At 33.3% G+C, this 18,652-nt stretch overlaps 2 protein-coding genes across 2 annotated transcripts in view; one reads left to right on the top strand and one right to left on the bottom strand.

Annotated features, from left to right (window-relative positions):
* Positions 1 to 14,853, bottom strand: part of Bm7350 (Uncharacterized protein) — a gene marked incomplete at both ends in the record, with an annotated part of 28,654 nt that extends 13,801 nt beyond the window's left edge. Inside the window, 45 exons of the mRNA XM_043082049.1 lie at positions 49 to 198; positions 277 to 364; positions 522 to 727; positions 1,002 to 1,101; positions 1,542 to 1,665; positions 1,889 to 2,009; positions 2,086 to 2,246; positions 2,738 to 2,870; positions 2,963 to 3,158; positions 3,238 to 3,310; positions 3,445 to 3,504; positions 3,724 to 3,922; positions 4,206 to 4,422; positions 4,679 to 4,881; positions 5,127 to 5,319; positions 5,680 to 5,879; positions 6,129 to 6,297; positions 6,449 to 6,543; positions 6,618 to 6,725; positions 6,859 to 7,034; positions 7,162 to 7,238; positions 7,346 to 7,441; positions 7,661 to 7,787; positions 7,931 to 8,064; positions 8,158 to 8,261; positions 8,459 to 8,552; positions 8,612 to 8,698; positions 9,246 to 9,457; positions 9,691 to 9,850; positions 10,472 to 10,566; positions 10,694 to 10,769; positions 10,864 to 11,003; positions 11,122 to 11,178; positions 11,258 to 11,405; positions 11,491 to 11,666; positions 11,753 to 11,870; positions 11,978 to 12,124; positions 12,285 to 12,403; positions 12,477 to 12,666; positions 12,877 to 13,106; positions 13,223 to 13,348; positions 13,773 to 13,941; positions 14,090 to 14,219; positions 14,512 to 14,615; positions 14,827 to 14,853. Of these exons, the coding sequence (XP_042937983.1) occupies positions 49 to 198; positions 277 to 364; positions 522 to 727; positions 1,002 to 1,101; positions 1,542 to 1,665; positions 1,889 to 2,009; positions 2,086 to 2,246; positions 2,738 to 2,870; positions 2,963 to 3,158; positions 3,238 to 3,310; positions 3,445 to 3,504; positions 3,724 to 3,922; positions 4,206 to 4,422; positions 4,679 to 4,881; positions 5,127 to 5,319; positions 5,680 to 5,879; positions 6,129 to 6,297; positions 6,449 to 6,543; positions 6,618 to 6,725; positions 6,859 to 7,034; positions 7,162 to 7,238; positions 7,346 to 7,441; positions 7,661 to 7,787; positions 7,931 to 8,064; positions 8,158 to 8,261; positions 8,459 to 8,552; positions 8,612 to 8,698; positions 9,246 to 9,457; positions 9,691 to 9,850; positions 10,472 to 10,566; positions 10,694 to 10,769; positions 10,864 to 11,003; positions 11,122 to 11,178; positions 11,258 to 11,405; positions 11,491 to 11,666; positions 11,753 to 11,870; positions 11,978 to 12,124; positions 12,285 to 12,403; positions 12,477 to 12,666; positions 12,877 to 13,106; positions 13,223 to 13,348; positions 13,773 to 13,941; positions 14,090 to 14,219; positions 14,512 to 14,615; positions 14,827 to 14,853 (6,115 nt within the window). The remainder of the gene's footprint in view (positions 1 to 48; positions 199 to 276; positions 365 to 521; positions 728 to 1,001; positions 1,102 to 1,541; positions 1,666 to 1,888; positions 2,010 to 2,085; positions 2,247 to 2,737; positions 2,871 to 2,962; positions 3,159 to 3,237; positions 3,311 to 3,444; positions 3,505 to 3,723; positions 3,923 to 4,205; positions 4,423 to 4,678; positions 4,882 to 5,126; positions 5,320 to 5,679; positions 5,880 to 6,128; positions 6,298 to 6,448; positions 6,544 to 6,617; positions 6,726 to 6,858; positions 7,035 to 7,161; positions 7,239 to 7,345; positions 7,442 to 7,660; positions 7,788 to 7,930; positions 8,065 to 8,157; positions 8,262 to 8,458; positions 8,553 to 8,611; positions 8,699 to 9,245; positions 9,458 to 9,690; positions 9,851 to 10,471; positions 10,567 to 10,693; positions 10,770 to 10,863; positions 11,004 to 11,121; positions 11,179 to 11,257; positions 11,406 to 11,490; positions 11,667 to 11,752; positions 11,871 to 11,977; positions 12,125 to 12,284; positions 12,404 to 12,476; positions 12,667 to 12,876; positions 13,107 to 13,222; positions 13,349 to 13,772; positions 13,942 to 14,089; positions 14,220 to 14,511; positions 14,616 to 14,826) is intronic.
* A 1,492-nt stretch (positions 14,854 to 16,345) lies between these two features.
* On the top strand, positions 16,346 to 18,193 carry Bma-vha-13 (Uncharacterized protein; the record flags this gene model as incomplete). The annotated part of the gene is made up of 3 exons (XM_043082048.1): positions 16,346 to 16,489; positions 16,961 to 17,102; positions 17,217 to 18,193. 3 exons carry the CDS (start codon positions 16,346 to 16,348, stop codon positions 18,191 to 18,193), a joined length of 1,263 nt encoding a protein of 420 aa, XP_042937982.1.
* Between the last annotated feature and the right edge of the window lie 459 nt (positions 18,194 to 18,652).

Genomic DNA, 18,652 nt, shown 5'->3' with positions numbered 1-18,652 from the left:
ACTCTACCGAGAAATCAAATGAAATTATTTCAAAATTAAAAAACTAACCCCGCATAAAATCTTCATTAATTCCCTGGTTTGCTTTTGGAAGTGAAGTATTAACCATAGTAAGTGGAATATTTTCCCAAACAAATCGAAATGAGCTTCCAGGTGGAGCATTGAATAAGACCGTGGCCAAATTCGATTTAATGAAGAAATCTGAAAATTATTACAAAAAAACAAATATTTAAATAGGACCTCAAATGGAGAAATTTCGACAAAAATTTGTGCCAATACCATTTGGTGGTATGTACCCCGCATGAACAAATTCCACTCGTCCACATCCATCGTTCTTACCATTCAATGTGCAAATCCCTTCACTGAACTGTAATATTCTTTCATTCGTTAATAGTCAGCATGAACAAAGTAAGGAATAAATCAGTGTGAACATCACCGGGACAAAAAACCTCATATGATTAAGAGAAACTGAAATACTGTATATCTGAAACCGTAAACTTTGTTGAGGACATCAAATCACTTACAACAAGTCCTTTCAATGAATCCCTCTGTTCGATATCAAGATTATTTTCATCTCGTTCATCGGGTATATCAATACTTTTAATTGAAATTCTTAACCAGTGATCGTCCTCACCAATTAATGTCCATTCAACCGGTGTAAAGTGCATCGATTGCCAATCTTCGGCTATAGGTGAACTTACCACTCCATCATTTGTCATTCCGCCAAAAACTACAAACCCAATAAATTCATATTCGCAAAGCGTAAAACTAATAAGCATTTTTTGACAACGATAGTAGCATACATTTTAAGTTACAACAGTTATTACGAATTGGATGAAGTATCATTTTTTGATATGCCAGCAATACTATTAAAAAAGGACTATTAAACTGATCCATTGATTTCACATGATAGTGCACAAAAAATGTATCAGAAAACAGTTATCTAAACAAACTCTAAAAGTTTTCTAGGGACAGAAATAACAAAATGTAAATTAAAGCATGACCCTTTTTAAATTTAATCATTAATTCAGGTTTTAATGGCTCGATATCACTGCTGTCATCCTCACTGCCACTGTATCTTAATCTTATCCAAAATGCTCGGCTCTAAAAATACATTACTTTGATGTCACGCTTTTCAGATGAGTAAAATAAGATTAAAAATTCATTCACTTCTTTTCCATTTTAGTTAAAAAATAGGAAATTTGAGATTCTATAGTTGGATATATCTCTGCTCAACAAGGAATAATAATCGAGGTACTTTAAATCACTGGTAACCAAATAATATTATAACAGCAGGGATTAAAGGAGACAGAAAATCACTTTGAAATGATTTGAGGTTTGCTGATAAAGAATGAGTACAGTAGACAATAAACCAACTCAGAACACTTTTAACATTGGTGAAGAATGGTATTAAAGTGAAATGTTTTGAACCGTACTATTAGTTAAAAGCTTTTTTTCGAGGATTTCGACTAAAGCTATTCTCAAACAATTCACGCGAAACATATTTTTTAAAAAATATGCTAAAGTTCGACAAATTGACTTACAATCATCGTTGGCATTACATCTTCAAAAGAACAAGCTCTTGTCACAATTTTCCCGCTGCTATTGCTCTCACGAACTTCCAAGTAAGATTCTGCACAATATTCCGAAAAAGGTAATTTCAACTTGCTGAAAAATTAAATTTGGATTGTTCAAAAATCTAGTTTGCTATTTAAAATATCTGATTCTCATTCTGCTTATCTTATTTTTTTATTTGCAAGCTTCAAAGCTTGTTTAACCAGAATTACGCAATTTGTTGAAGATAAAACTAAACATATGATGAGATAAACAACATAAAAAAACATCCAATAGAGGAAATATTAACGTTTAAAGAGAAAAAGAAAAAAAATACAAAATTTCGAGTTCCACTTTATTTCCTTCTGTGTTGTTGATGAACCATTCACATTCAAAATCATTTTCAATGAACGGATAATATATGACTCCAGCGATAGAATGAATGGTACCACCACAACCTCAACATCTTTTAATTATGTTGCATCTTCAACAAACAACAAATGTTTCATTAAATGTAAAATAAAAGGAACGAACTTTCGATCTGAGTTGAATATGAGAAGTGAATATGCTCTAAATGTATTGTATTTAATCCTTTTAAATATACGCTGAGAACACTGCCTGTAGAGCGTAATTCCCTATTAGCACACGCGCGTGATATTTGTTCCGAGTTTGAAGGATTGCACTCAAGATGATACCTTGAAGCATTTAAAAAATTTTCACATTAATTTAAAACAAATTTCATAAAGCAAGAACATTCTCGGTTAAAGTTGTATTCTTATTTTCAGAGCGGTTAAGATCATATTAGTAATCTATAGCAATTAAGTCCATCAGCATGTTAAAAAAAATAATTTAAAGACATAGATTAGAGAAGGCCTTTTGTAATGAGGATCAAATTAGCAACACCAGTGGGAGCTGATTTACGATAGGATCAATAAGAAAAACATTCTCATGGATTTTTCACTTATCTGTAATAAACTGCTTAATTTCAAAAACTTGTCCATATGTATTAATTATAAAGTTGTCTTCTTATGAAAAATTACGACGACAAATTTTCTGTTTAATAAAATAAATGGTTAAATTTATTATTCTACAATTGTACTAATCTTAAAATACTTATTTTAATGATCAAGAACTATAACCGCTTATGATAAAAATTGTAATAATAACGAGAGAATAGAGAAATCACATTCCGAGAGTGGATGAGTCCTCTTGCATGCCATCATAAATGACAACAGTAGCGCTAGATTTACTGCGTACTTTGGAAGCCCTATGTATGTTAAAACGTATCTGATCGAGACGAAAATATATGCGTTGTCCATCTGTAAAAAAAGAATTTTACTTCAAAGTATACTATATTATACAAAATTAGAGTTATAACCTCATTGGATTTATTTTTTCAAACGTTGAAAACCTTCAGCTTTAATAAGAAATTTGCATTCGTCCTCCTTGACCACATATAGCTGGAATGTCTTGAGTTCATTCCCGGCATATAGTGTACCACCACATACTAAAGATATGTACAACACAAAACCGATATTGTGAGCCCGTTCATCGTCCCCCGATAAATAAGCCCGTTCATAAGGACCGCCTTGGAAAGTAACTAGTGCCTAAAATGCAATAAATACAATTATTTTGCAATAAAAAATTTCAACAGCATACAAAAATATAATATGTGGAAACTTGAACCTGTTCGGTTGTTGATATAACAATTTTCGGTTGCTTCAAATTGTGACAGAAACGTTCCAATATTTCCACATTACTGTAAACTTATCTTAAATGGTAAAAATTTTTACAAAATGTAAAAAACAAACTAAATTTAATTTTTACTGCAGATATTTGCAAATTAGTAAGTAACAAAACTTATTTTGAGAAAATATGTAAAAATAAGCATACGTATTATTGCCATTATAAAATGTTACTGATCCTTCAAGGACACTTTGAGAGTTCTGGCACCTAAATAAGCACAAATAAATAAACAAAAATAATTAAATAGGAAACCAAATATTCAACTAAAATGACATGTCAAGAAAACATTTTGACATATTAACAATATGAAACAACATTAATATGAAAAACATTATGAAATCTTTTGGAATATTTTGTAAAGATGAAGGAATAAAAGTTGATAATGAAAAAAATCGACATTGAAATACCTTTGTAAGGAAAACTTACGTAACATTTGTAGCAAAATTTGAACGCCATGTTTTTATATCAGGTCGTTGAGGGTGGTAACTTAAGGCTGTGTAATGTGTCAAATTAAACCGAATCAGGTAGCCACTTGGCGCTTTTATTAACCAAATACATTCAATCGATTTTGGATAAAGATTTGGATAATTTGGTGAATGTAATTGGATTGTTTCGTTCCATCCCACTATAAACTTGTTTTCTTGTTTCTTTTTTATATGATACTTTTAACACTAATTGCCTTATCCCAACTGCAAATATTGAAATGAGATTTGCCACCTCAGTAATTCTTGATTATGATAAGATAAACAGCAATTTCAAAATTGAAAAATTAAGTCAACAATAACGATAATTGGCACTGCCAAAAACATCGTTCTCTGTTGTACATATGCTTTATTTGCAGAGCATAACAATTGCTGAATTACATCAATTTTTCTCAATTGTTATTATTATAATAAAAAATTTCTTACTCTCGATGACAGCTCCACATTCATCACCTGTTTTTGCAGGTATGAACGATACTTTTCCGGTCATGATACGTTTTTTCCCATCTGGTTTAGCTAATTTGCTAGGGATTTTGAATTTTACAAACAATTCATTTGTATGTGATGTATAATTGTCTTCCTCTCTGCTCGAACAAAGAACTTTTTGAGCAAAACCAGTTGCATTACTTGTACCAGAGTAAAACTGGAATGTCGAGTAAAACTCACTTTTATAAATTGATGTAAATTTCAAAAATTAAAGAATTCTGAAAAAAAAAATTAACTCAGGAACTTCAAATACCTCGCTATAACTTGATGAGGAACCGAAAAGTTCATTTCCTACTACTCCTCATCTTTTGTCCCCCGTTTCCTTATTCTTCTATTTGGTTATCTCAAACTAGCATCTTTTCTGGACTTATTTCTTGTCTGATTAATTAAAACATAATATTGGCTGTACTTACAGCAAGACCGCTGAAATTTTCGCTATCACTTTCATTACAATCTTCAGCAATTTCAAATATTGACAGTTTCTTGATATAAAACAGCACTCGCATTCCGATCGGTGCAACTATTTTCCATATGCATTCATAGATTTTTGAATTATTTGCTAGTTTTTCGACATGAACAATTACAGTTGTTGGTGAAGTAATATCACCACCACAACCTAAAGAATTTTGCAAATTGTTTTGAGTTCTTGCTTTATTTCAGTTTTTTATCTTCCTATTTCGAGTACTTAAACTGTTCCCATATCTTAGTACATTAATAGTTAGCAACATGTTAATAGTCGATAAGCCATTTTGATTATTACAAACAATTGACATATAATTGAAGGAAAATTAAAATCCCAATTATAAAACAATTATAAAACGATATTAATTATTAATTATTATTATTATTATTTAAAGATACCTTCATTTGACCATGAAAGCCAGAAGTGATTCTCGGGTTCAGTTTTTGAAGAAAATGTAATATCAACTACTTCATTTTCGGTTAAAATCCAAACCGGTTTGCCGATATGGTCACAGAATTTTCGCGTTGTTTTTGTGTGATTTTGTTGACCACCAATTGTTATTGAGGATTCTAGTATCTGGTTTTCACCAAACTAAAAATGATAACTGAAATTTTCAACATTAACTTTTAAATTACATAACACTTTAAAAGTTTTGATCTCATTTAATGATAATGTGAAGTCAAACGGTGATCCGAAATACATTTCCTAACTAAAGAAAATGATTAAAAAAGCAAATTTCTCAAATAAGAACTTTTGAAAACATTCTAGAAAAACAGTTTAAAAATTCAATTAACTTGTTCAGCAAGTGCATTTGGTCGTCCGCTTATTCAGCAAAACTGGTAAAAAATTCTAACATTGATTCTTTCTAAATACTTTAATAAATTTAAACCAACAGCACAAATAAATGTTCCAATTTAGTAAAGATTTTTGGAAACTGAACGAAAAATTTACTTCAAGATAATTGATAAGACAAGTTGATGTAAAACGAGCATTTGATTCTGTAATCCTAAAAAAATGGAACATCAGTCGTATCCGATTCCCTTTTGTCGTTTGTATCCGCCATTTGCAGAAACGATTTTCAAGAGTTTGTTCTGGATAACCTGGACTTTGAAGGATACCATGTTGACCAAACAACAAAATTTGATTGCATACTGTAATATCATATGAAATATTCAGATAGTTAATTGCTATACAATTAATAATGAACACATAAAGTAATACTTTGCTCATTATTGTATTTTATAAATACACCTCTGAAAACTAAAAAGTATTCTCAAAACAATCGGCATAAATTATTTCCAGATATACCTTGAACCGGCGCAAAATGATTGCAACTATATGAAAACTACTGAAGTTGCTTCAATGTAACTGAAATTAATAAATGAATTTAGAAACCTAACCAGTAGTATAATGAGCGAGAAACCCAAAAAGTGAACCAAAATGAGTGCCACCATGCTGACGATATCGAATTGTTAATTCGTTCTTCTCAGAATCAACAGATGACAACGAGATTTCTTTTTTGCAATAACGCCTTAGTATGCGTGCAGATGCCGAGGAACCTTCGGCAACCTTAATGTACCATCATCAATTAGCATAAAATCAAGTTTCCAGATTTGACCTTTTTTAAAGAATAATTACTTCTCACCAAGCTATATATAAAATTTACAGAAATTTTCTATCACAATATAGCACCATATTGGAAACGAAAAGTACAACAAACATCAATATAATTTGGTGCAAATGAAGAACAAAAGCCATTGGAATCAGCTGAATTCAAATCATCAAGCACTGTAATCGTGAAACGCACTCGATTACCTGTAAAACATACGAAAATTTTGAAATGTTCGAATAAAATTTCAGATTATTTTTTCCTTTATGCATATTAGAACCTGCTGCAACATGAATGTGCCAATCACAATTCAGAGTTCGCGAATCTTTCAACGGATATTGTGGGGCTGATAAGGCACCATTGAAACCGACTAAACGTCCCCCACAATCTGCAAAGTTTCTGATCCTGTTATTTCAAAAGATAAAATACTTTAACTGAGCTTGTTCAAGCCAAAATGCGAAAAAATCATAAAAATGCTGCTGCACTTTAAATTTTTGTCAAAAATTAAAATAATGACTAGCCAGAATCAATTTGCTGGTAGTAAATAGTGAACATCACTGAAGGTGCATTTCTCGTCGTTAAACGCATAAACACACGATTGCCTTGAGATCGCAGTTCCCTAACGGGATGATCATCACATATTTCGGAATCTCGGAAAAGCCCACCAAACCCAGGAGATTGTTCATTCACTCCATTTCTTAAATAATGATATTTATTTCAGATTTGGAATAAAATTTTCAGGTAAAAAAAGACATACAAATTTATAGCACTAATTTTCAAAACAGTCTTCAAAAATGATAAATTTGATGAAATTCTTCCACTACCTTAGCATCAATGTTCCTTCGTCGCAAGGAGCTGACAAATTTTCAAACCGAAGAAGAATTCGTTTCGAGGATTGCAACTATAATTACGAATTATGAAGATACATATCCCAAAGAAGAACATTTTTTGTATTGACGTTTGTTGAAATGAAAATCAAGTCTTCAAAAACGGCATCAATTGACCTACCGCAATTTGATAGTCACATTGCACAAATTTCATCTCCGTCTCAGCATGAATTATTATTCTACCGCTTGTGGCTGTGTATGTTCTGTGGCAATCAATCTGTAAATATAAAAATTATACGCTCCCACAGAATCATTGGATATAACTGAACTGATTTCATTAAATGGATTTGTTTTCTGTTGTATGATCAAAAAGCAGAAATTCAAAAAAAATTTATTTGAAAAAACCAGATAAATTTCTGTTAAAAATAAATCGAAAAAGAGCTGATTATTCTGAAGCAATTATAAAAGGCAGATGGACCCATACAATATAACCTACCTTATCATCAACAATTTGCCATTTGGCCATAAAGCCAGCGCCATTAACTGATCGATCACTTTTGAATACAATGGTTAGTCGATTTCCGGTAGATAAAATTGGAGGCGGAAGTAACGTGCCACAGTATCTCAAAAGAATTGTTTTGCTGTAGACATGAAAGGATACGAGGTTTTATCAAATTAAATAACGAATCAGTAAGGTTACGAAAGTTATATTCTTAGGTTAAATAGGTAATTTTTGATCACTAAGTTCTTACGAAACATTGCATACCTTCCATGTAATTCGCTATGATCATCATCATTTACATAAGTGTCATATATTTCGATGCTGTCAAAAGAGCAGTCTTCTCGACTCGGTACAACTTCTAATTCAAACACTTCAAATGTTAGCCGAATTCGTTTATTCTTTAAATGAATCAAATTATGGAAATCTTTCGAAAATTTTGTTTGAAATATTCAATCATATTTCGAAATTGAGTTAAGGAACGTTAAGTATACCGGTGTGCTAATCACATATATACAGTACATATGCGCCAGATACTTTTCCGGATAATTCGGACTTGTTATTTGGCCTGATTCTCCCTCAAATATGCCACCGCAACCTTCAATGAAACAGAAAATACGCTGCTGGCATGCTTATTTTGAATCGTAACTTAATTCAACAGGCATTATTTTTTTAAAAATTTATATTTTAATTTAAGCTAGTCAGGAAATTAGGGGAAAAGTGATTTAACAAGTAATTTAACATATTAATATATTATATTTGTACATACAAGTTTACCAAGTGCAAATATCTTACCGACATCAAATTGCTCGTATAAGAAAAGTATGCCTTTATTACTAATACCGCTTGAACTTAATGTGATTCTCAATGACCTTGAAGCACTTGTTACCTGAAAAACTGATGATCGTGAATACTATGAGATTTGTAAGAAATTTGAAAAAAATATACCATTTCTCCGTCAGGTGCAACGAATGGATACCGTGCGCAAACGTATCGTTTATTGATCTGATCGTGTGAATCATGGCCACCAGAAAACTAAATGTTTTTTAAATTTATAAATAATTAAATGATGCAACAAAATTTTAAGTAAAATATCTTTGAAACTTTAACCTGAAAAGTTTTAGCTTTCGAAGTATTTTAAATAAACCACTGATAACACACCATTACTCAAAAGACCCAAAATTCTTTTTTTTTTTTACACATATCAAATACATTTGGACTGTTTTATGCATACTTAACCATTAGGCACAATCTGGTCAGAAAGTCTCGAATCGTAAAAGTGCAGACACCTCCATTGAATAGCTTAATTCAAGAAATGGTCTACACTGATCGCTTCTTATAAGATCTATATTTCTTTTCAAATATTTCTGTCAGTGATACTGACTATCAGTAGACATACATTCACATAGCACGGTATTCTTGCTTTTGCCGTTGTTGTGTGATATTTTCTTTTATTCAAATGAAATTAACGAGTAAAATCAAGAAAGACAAAGCTATCAGTAAAACTTCTACACAATTCTTTTGGATTTTTTTTAATTTGATTTTGTTCAAATGAATCCAAATAATTTGTGGCAAAACTAACTTCGACATAGTCTTCCAATAGATTATGTTTAGTGACATCATAAAAGCATGTCTTAATATCCGTATTTAGCCCAATGAAATTAAATTTCAGTCTTATCGCTTTCGTTTTTTCAGCATCAATAACATAGGTGCATTTAAATGGTTGAGTACTACCATTCGGATAATTAGAACTTTGAATAGTTCCATTCGATGATGTAAAATGCTTCTCACATGCTGAAAATTATTTTTTTAATTTACAGAGACAACTTTCTTCCGACCAACTGAAAATAGCCTAGCAATAATTTAATGCTCAGGCAGCTAAAACACGAAGTCCTAATCAGCAACTAGACCGACGAACAAATACCACATTCAGGAGCAAGCACTTAATAATGATGGAATTACTGATATTAGTTATTTTTTGTTCATTATCAAAATCATAAATTGAATGGAATAAAATCAAAGTGTACCCGCAGAATAATGAATCTTAAATCCCTTTCCATTAATGGACTGATTCGAGTGGAACTGTATAACCATTTTTGGTCCTGATGATACGATCGGACCTTCGGGTAGCCTACCGTTACAGTAACGTCCGAGTATAGGATGTGATGTATCTTCACCATTTCTGAACTGTAATGTACTTAAAACTAAGTGTCATATATTGGAGTACACAAATTGTCACAAAGCTAATTAAAAACTGAATTATACATATTCTGCTTCACTTCACTTAATAAGCGAGCAAGTCATTTCTGTGTTCTTTTTCTTCCAGACTGAAAAAAAAGGAAGAAATTCCTGGTATCAATAAAGCTCGACAATTCTCAAAAGAGTTATTTATCTTATATCAAGCCGTGAACACTTTTATGTATTATTTTTTGAGCCCTTGAGTCATCACTAGCTTACTTGACTCGTAAATTAGTTGCCGTAGGCACGCTTCCCTTCCTCTAGATGTTCTTGAAATACAAGTCACTATATTTTCCCAGTTCTCTCAGTTAAAAGTTAAGCATCCACCAAAACTTATTGCTGAGAGATCTACGTGCTCGGTATTCACGACCGAAAAGATCTGAATCTGAGCAGAAGAGGTGTTAATCTAATCGTCCATTTGAAAAAGTAGAAGAAAAACATTTAATTAAAAGTTATCCCAAAAACGGTCATAGCATAAGATGCCTACTAGAAAACTGCCGTGAAACCATGAAAATCAAATAAATTACTGACAGACATATAAAATGAATTGTCATAATTATGAATGCTTACAGTAATATGATCAAAACGACACGGTCTTATAAGATTCACTAAGCGCTGATTTGGAGCGGTTGATTCCGAAAACGAAAGACGAAAATGAGACGTTTCTGGAATTCGTTATAACAGTGTTCCAAATGACCGAAATAGATATTAATCAAATTAAAAACGAAAAAGAAAAACATAATGATGGAATAAAAAGTTTATGTATAAAAATTTATATGCAGCTGAATTTACCCTTGATAGATCTTGCAGGAGCAGAGGGTATATCTAAATCAACAATTTCCACTTTTATCACTTTTGCATCGTAGGCCTGGAAAGAATTAGTATTTGACTGATATTTCTTAATATTTACATAACTTCTCAGACCAAATTATACATGGTAAAAAGTTACTTACTGAACTTACATTAGCGACAGCTGAAGCGTCAAGGAGCCATAGGCAATCCAAATTTGGGAAATAATTAAAACCATAATTTGGTGACTGAATATAACCTTCAAAGGCATTATCGGCATCAGGTAAAATTGTACCTCCACAGTCTTTGTCAACTAAAAATTGAATGATGAATGGTTTCAGCTCTGTGTTACTGAATCATTTTTTTATCCGAAGCAAGAAATTTCGTAAGAAATAATAGGACTTAAACAATGAATCATTTGATAGACATACGTTTAATAGTTCGATAATGTATAGTGAAACCACGACTACAGAGAGAGTCACCATCACCTGAAAAAGAAATTTATGAGCATGCATTATTTTAAAAAAGAGATTAATTTTCTAAATAGTAGACAAAAAAAAAGCTCACAATGTTCTTCTGGGAAATCAGCCGGATAATTGCTCCTGAAGTAAGCTGTAAAGTACGGCAGTGTAGTACGCACCAAAGTTCGTGTAGTCTCACTACTGCATAGATGCAATATACGTTCGGTTTCGTCAATTTCGAGACCATCAAAGAGCTAAATTTCAAATTGGTTTAAACTTTGTCGAAAATTAAAATCTTAGCAAATTGAAAGTAATATAGTAAAGGAAATGATAATTCACCTCCAGCGAGTTGACTGAACAATTCCGAATATCGCCTGATGCAAGTTTCATCGGCTCCACGGTAATTTCAATGTGCATTTTTGGATCAACAGAAACATGCCATTGGCAAATTTCGCTTCTTTTATAACCATAAAGTGATATTTGACCATCGTCGCTATAGATTCGTTCACCACATTCTTCAAAATTTCCATAAATGAAATCTTGGCAGAGAAAAATCTGGGAAATAAGTTAGACTGACATATAGTAATGTAAAGTAACAAACTTTTTTCAACAGTCCTCCAGTGCAGTGCAAAGTTACCAGTTCCAATACTACTTTTACCAGAAACAAACGCAATATACGCCTTATTCGATGAAAAATAAATTGGACGAGAAACCGGGACCTTAAAAAGCAACAAATATATGGCAAAAAAAAGGATAAAGTAAGAAAACAAAAGAAAAGCTTTAAATTAAAATTCAGATATTAAAAGATAAACAAAGGACAATTCACAGTGGTAGATCCTCTTGGACCACAAAATACACCAACTAATGGACTGTTTGCATGTTCTCCATCGCGTAAGGTAACGTTTGCGTCAGCCATGGCACATGTTGCTGATCTAGTTGGCAAATGAAAACTTGTGAAGTTTATTTCGATCACCTTAAAACACCATTGTTGTGTGTTTTTTTCTTTTTTACAAGTCATTACAATAGACAACAACTTTAGTTATCTAAATATGTAATGTTCTTTAGCCATAAGTAAGAAAATTTTAATCTATCACATGTAATACACTGGTAGCTGTAAAAAACATAGAACATGCTTTATTTAGTTCGTTAACTATAATGATCCATTCACATGTTTTGTTGCGACCAAAGTGATACCATGTCCAGTCCGGATATTTAATTACACCAGTCTCATTTATTATGTGACCACCACAACCTAAAATATTAAGACTGAGCATGTAAACCTCCAAAACAAAAAGAACCGAATTGAACTTTGTTAGAAAACAAACCGTCTTCCTCATATTCGCATGTTGGACCATAATAACCCTTTAAGCATACGCATTCAAATGAACCATCTTTTTTAACTAAACATTCACCACGACTTCGACATATATTACTTAAACAAGCAGTGGCTAGTTCGCACCGTTTGCCAACGTAGCCCCATTTACAGTGACATTTATATGCTTCCTCAGAGATTATCTGAAATAGAATTTATATGTATACACGGTTCGTTTCCCAAATTTCATATTTAAAAAGTAGTTTGAGGAAAATATTTTCGACTAGTAAAGAAGTTTTTAAATTTGCAATTCCTCTCACACTTTTTCAAATATTCCGAATAGTGCAATTTTGAACCCATTTACCATATTTCTTTACACTTTAACTTGATTTCAAAAGTTTCAACATTCTAACCTGGCACGTTCCTTGGTTATAGCATGTGTCGGCTCGGCAAAGCGTAACATTTGAATGGTAACAACCCTCAGTACCGATTCCGTCACCAATCATTCCAAGAGGACATTCACAACGAAAACCTTCTTCATTTAATGAGCTCATGCCCATATTATAACATTTGGCCTTTGGATGACATGGAGATAACTCACATGGACTTTGCTTCTTACAAATGTGACCATTACCCTTATAGCCTGCAATTATGGCAATAATACGACATACATCTCGGTTGAATGATACAAATTTAATTAAATTACAATAATTTAAACTCCATAGTGCACTATTAATATCAACTGTTTACAGAACAAACCGGGAGGACATGATGCACATTCATAGGAGCCAATAGTATTGATACATTTCACTGGCGGATCCTTGGAACAAGTTTCCAGGTCCTCACTTGCGCATTCATCAACATCCAAACAAATCATCCCATTCCCTAATTATCACTGACGTCAGCTTATTGTTTGTATAATTATTTTATTTCAATTTCAGTCGACTTGGTTGTTGCTGATAAATTAACTTCTAACAGTATACATATATGCAGTTATCATTATTTTATCTAGGTTTTGGTTGTTACGAGTTTATGATAATTCAGAAATTGTTTCAGTGTCATCAATTATATATCTATTATGATGTCGTATTCTGACTCAAACTTTATTATATGGACCCTTATATCTCATTATGTGCTGTAAAAAACGCAAAAAAGAGTCAATATCAATATTTACTTTCTATACTTGTAAAATTATATCTGTGAAAACTATTATTCTATTTCGTAACTGATAGAAATAAATGCATGAAAATACACTATCATCAGTAAACTTATTATTGTCGTAATTGTTTATGACTTACAAATTCATTACCTGTCATGCCCGGCGGACAACCAGCACACTTAAAGGAACCAGGCAAATTGATACAAGTTGTTCCTGGATAACATGGGTTTGACTCACACTCATTTACGTCTTCACAAACTGGATTGTTTCTATCAGCGGACGAACGATATCCCCACTCACAAAGACAACGGTAACCAGGCTTAATATAGGAAAAATCAGGTTTTAGAAAAATTCTACTTCATTTACATATTTACTGTCGTTTGAAAATCTTCTGCCTTTCTGCCTATTTGAAAATCTTTAATTTATTCGGAAAACACCCAACGTTGAAGTTGTTAGTTAGTACCTACTTCATTGGTTTCTGGATCTGGTTGAGTTGGTATGCAGTGTCCAGCTGGGCCACATAAATCCAGTGAAAATTCACATGCTGTTGCTCGCAACTGACACAGAGCTCCGTGAAAGCCTTGTTGACATACACAACTTAAAAAACCATATCAAAATAAAAGGTTTTATGATAAAGAAGAATTCCACTAAGTAACCTAAATTTAAATCAAAAAATTCGTTTTAACATCTGGTTCAGTCGTTTATATCTTTATCAGTCCTCCCTCTTCGGTTAAAACAATTTTGTAACGGTAAAACTTTTTGGAATAGTAACACTTGTAGATATCATGTTAATTTACAGAATGTAACATAAATGCACAACCGAAAACTATTTACGAACGTAGTATGAGGCAAAACAGTCTGCAGTTCCTTAATTTCTTGAAATACTCACTGAAATCCGTCCGCGTTCAAGATGCAAGATGCGTTATTTTGACATCCAGCAGGTGTCCCTTGATAAATGCTGCATTCGTTTACACGGTTTTCACATGTTTCACCCTAAATGTTTAACAATTTGCATCCAAACTTAGCCATTTCTTAGACTTTAAATTTAGAAAACTTCTGTTGTAAGTAAAAATTTTCCAATTTTTTGAGGCTAGACTTGTCTAAAGAAAAGCATGTCTTACAATTAATTCATCAACAAATATACGACTATCTTCCTTTAGAAATAATTGCTTGCTCCGAATATCAGACAAAATTATAGAAATACCTCAAAATGAGATGGACATATGCACATAAATTTATTGTACAGATCGATGCATGTTGCGCCATTCCTGCACGGATTGTCGCTACATTCATCCTTCTTCAAACGATTATCCAACAGTGCTATATGAGACTTTAGTGCAGTTAACAAATTTCGAAACTTCCGTCCGCTTCCGTCTTTCTTTTTTGAGTTGCTTAGTTCCAGGCGTTTTATGATATCTGCTATCTAAAGATTTGAAAGTGTCGCCCTGCGAGAATTCTACTTTTTTCTGTTATTAGGAATTAATTTTAGTTCACGGACAATATTCTCTGTCAACTTTGTTTGATCGATATTTCACGTTTCCCAAATATGAAGCTGCTCATCCCTATGGTCATATGCTTCGAGCTCTTTGTGAAAGTCAATAACAGGGCCTAATCGATATATCTTTTTTCCAGTTCCAATAGTATTTCTTCTCTCAATTTTTTCGTATTACTAATATCGACTTTTGCTGCAAATTTGGAACAAAATGTCATATCGTTTACTTGAGTTTTTCAAAACTTTTTAAAATAATTTACAGCTATAATATCTGAAGATCAATCCTGGGACGATTGTCTGAAAACCATTTATCAAAAGAACAGAGAACAGTGTAGCGATTGTTGTCACCTTGACTTGATGACGCTGTCGCTGTGTCACCCATCTTCCCTTACTTTGTTTTTGTGTTGGGTAAATAACTGTGTGGTGAAGCTATTAACAAGGAGGTTTCTTAAGCCGAACTATCATCACTAGCCATTCATACATTTTACCACTTCATTATCCTGCACAGCACTTGTACCGCTGACTAATCTCTTCTCAAACAGTCGTCTAAATTAATGCTTAACTACTAATTTTCGTCTCCATTTCTTTTCTTCTTCAATGTATCCGACTGATTCCAACTTATTTTTCTATTATGTACATATACTGATTACAATCAATAACGTGCCTTACAGAATCGTAGTTTGCAGTTTGTGGAAGAAATAGAAATGACTGTTTGGAAAAGTTACTGTAGTAGAAAGACAGTTTATAAACCTCAGTCTATTGTAAATGAATACTAGAGAGATTATTTACATTTGCTGTCTGTGTTTATGAAATTTCATCATTACCCCATTCAATCAAAAATATAATCATTGCATCCTCTCATTGTTTAACACTACCGAGAACATTTCTAATATTTGAAACTACTTACTTTCACATTGCAACTAAACGTTTAAATAATATTTAGCTAGCGATTATGAATCGCGTACGAACATGTCATATCTTGCCTGATTCTAAATGGAACCATAGAGAAACTTATATACTTTGTCAAGTGTCTTTTATTTTTAAAGATACTTGCTTAGGAAGCAGCTAAGTTAAAATTCTTGGTGTTGGCACATTTTTTTTTAAATGATTGTTTGCATAATAAATTCTATAAGTATAGAAGACAGTTGCTTTGGTTTTATACATCGATTTTAGTTTTTCTATTTTTGTCTGATCTCTATTCACATTCCAGGAATTCATTGTGAGAAATAAAATGCCACCGACTACTAAATTGATGGAAGATGCTAAAGAGAGCTCCTATGGCTTTGTTTACGGTGTTTCCGGGCCTGTCGTAACAGCCGAGAAAATGGCCGGTTCAGCAATGTACGAGCTGGTACGTGTTGGGCATTCTGAATTGGTTGGTGAAATTATCCGTTTGGAAGGTGATTATGCTACGATTCAAGTTTATGAAGATACCTCAGCGGTAGCAATAGGTGATCCTGTACTTCGGACCGGTAAACCATTGTCAGTAGAACTAGGACCCGGCATTATGGGTTCCATTTTCGATGGTATTCAACGACCCTTGAAAGATATTTTAGAACTAACACAATCCATTTATATTCCCAAAGGTGTTAATGTTAACGTGCTTTCACGTGATGCAGTTTGGGAGTTTGAACCAAATCGTAAACTCACTGTTGGTGATCACATTACGGGTGGTGATACAATCGGTTTTGTGCGTGAAAACGTCCTCATCAACCACCGAATAATGCTTCCACCAATAGCGTGTGGCACAATTACGTATATAGCAGCAGCTGGTGAATATCGCGTTACTGATGTTGTGTTGGAAACTGAATTTGCTGGTGAAAAATCCAAATTCACAATGCTTCAGATCTGGCCTGTGCGCCAGCCACGTCCGTGTGCTGAAAAATTGGCAGCTAACTTTCCCTTACTGTGTGGTCAACGTGTTCTGGATGCAATGTTCCCTTGTGTTCAAGGTGGTACTACTGCTGTTCCAGGAGCATTCGGCTGTGGTAAAACTGTTATTTCACAATCATTATCCAAATTCTCCAATTCTGATGCCATCATTTATGTTGGATGTGGTGAACGAGGTAATGAAATGTCGGAAGTACTGCGTGACTTTCCAGAACTAACTATGGAAGTCAACGGTGTCACTACATCAATTATGAAGCGTACAACTTTGGTCGCTAACACATCAAATATGCCTGTAGCTGCACGCGAAGCATCGATTTACACCGGCATTACGCTTGCTGAATATTTTCGTGACATGGGTCTAAATGTTTCAATGATGGCTGATTCTACATCACGGTGGGCCGAAGCTCTTCGTGAAATTTCTGGTCGTTTGGGTGAAATGCCTGCCGATTCTGGATACCCGGCATATTTGGCTGCTCGTCTGGCATCGTTCTATGAACGAGCCGGTAAAGTAAAGTGCCTCGGAAGTCCAGAACGTGAAGGATCGGTTACTATTGTGGGTGCTGTTTCACCACCTGGTGGTGATTTTGCTGATCCAGTTACCTCGGCTACTCTTGGTATTGTTCAAGTGTTCTGGGGATTAGACAAGAAACTGGCGCAGCGCAAACACTTTCCATCCATTAATTGGCTAATATCATACAGCAAATATATGAGAGCACTGGATGAATATTATGACAAAAATTTCCCAGAATTTGTTGCCCTACGTACAACATGCAAGGAAATTCTTCAAGAAGAAGAGGACTTGTCCGAAATTGTACAATTAGTGGGTAAAGCTTCATTAGCTGAGTCGGACAAAATTACCCTAGAAGTAGCTAAGTTGATCAAAGACGACTTTTTGCAACAAAACGGATACACACCCTATGACCGATTCTGTCCATTCTACAAAACGGTGGGAATGCTGAAAAACATGATTGCTTTCTATGATCTAGCAAAACATGCTGTGGAATCAACAGCACAAGCTGAAAATAAGATTACCTGGGCAATAATTCGTGATCACATGAGTGATATTATGTACGAGCTATCGTCTATGAAATTCAAAGATCCAGTCAAGGATGGTGAGCAAAAAATTAAAAAAGATTATGATGAATTATTAGAACAAATGCAGACTGCGTTTAGAAATTTAGAAGAATAAGTGGTTATTGCGCCGTTTGCCAAAAAGTTCACTTAATTTCTATAGTTAAGTGATTATTCCACTATTGGAAGTAAAGAATAGTACAGTTATGAAAATGTTCGAACACTTTCTCAGTTTTGATGAAAATATTTTCAAGTGAAATAAGTCGAAAGATAATGAAATTCTGTGACGAAGTAGCCTTGAAAACTTACTTTATTGCACTAATTTTTTAATTGATTGTCCTATGTATTAGAGTCAACAAAGTACAGTGAAATTACGTGTAGTCCTCTGTTTATTACATATTTCTAGGATTTTTTCTATGTGATTTAGAATTTTATTTAATTGGTTCCTTATTCAGCAAGAAACTTTCATGTGGAAGTGGTAAGAAAAAGACATTCACACTTCAGAAATGTTCATTCCAATTCGTTCATTCAATTTCTTCCACTTATCTCTTTCATCTTTCACAACGACAGTTTCTTT

This window comes from Brugia malayi, assembly GCF_000002995.4.
Source record: "Brugia malayi strain FR3 genome assembly, contig: Bm_v4_Chr4_scaffold_001, whole genome shotgun sequence".
NCBI classification, from domain to species: Eukaryota; Metazoa; Nematoda; class Chromadorea; order Rhabditida; family Onchocercidae; genus Brugia; species Brugia malayi.
The sequence above is the reverse complement of the archived record's forward strand: the minus strand, read 5'-3'. Positions and strand labels throughout refer to the sequence as shown.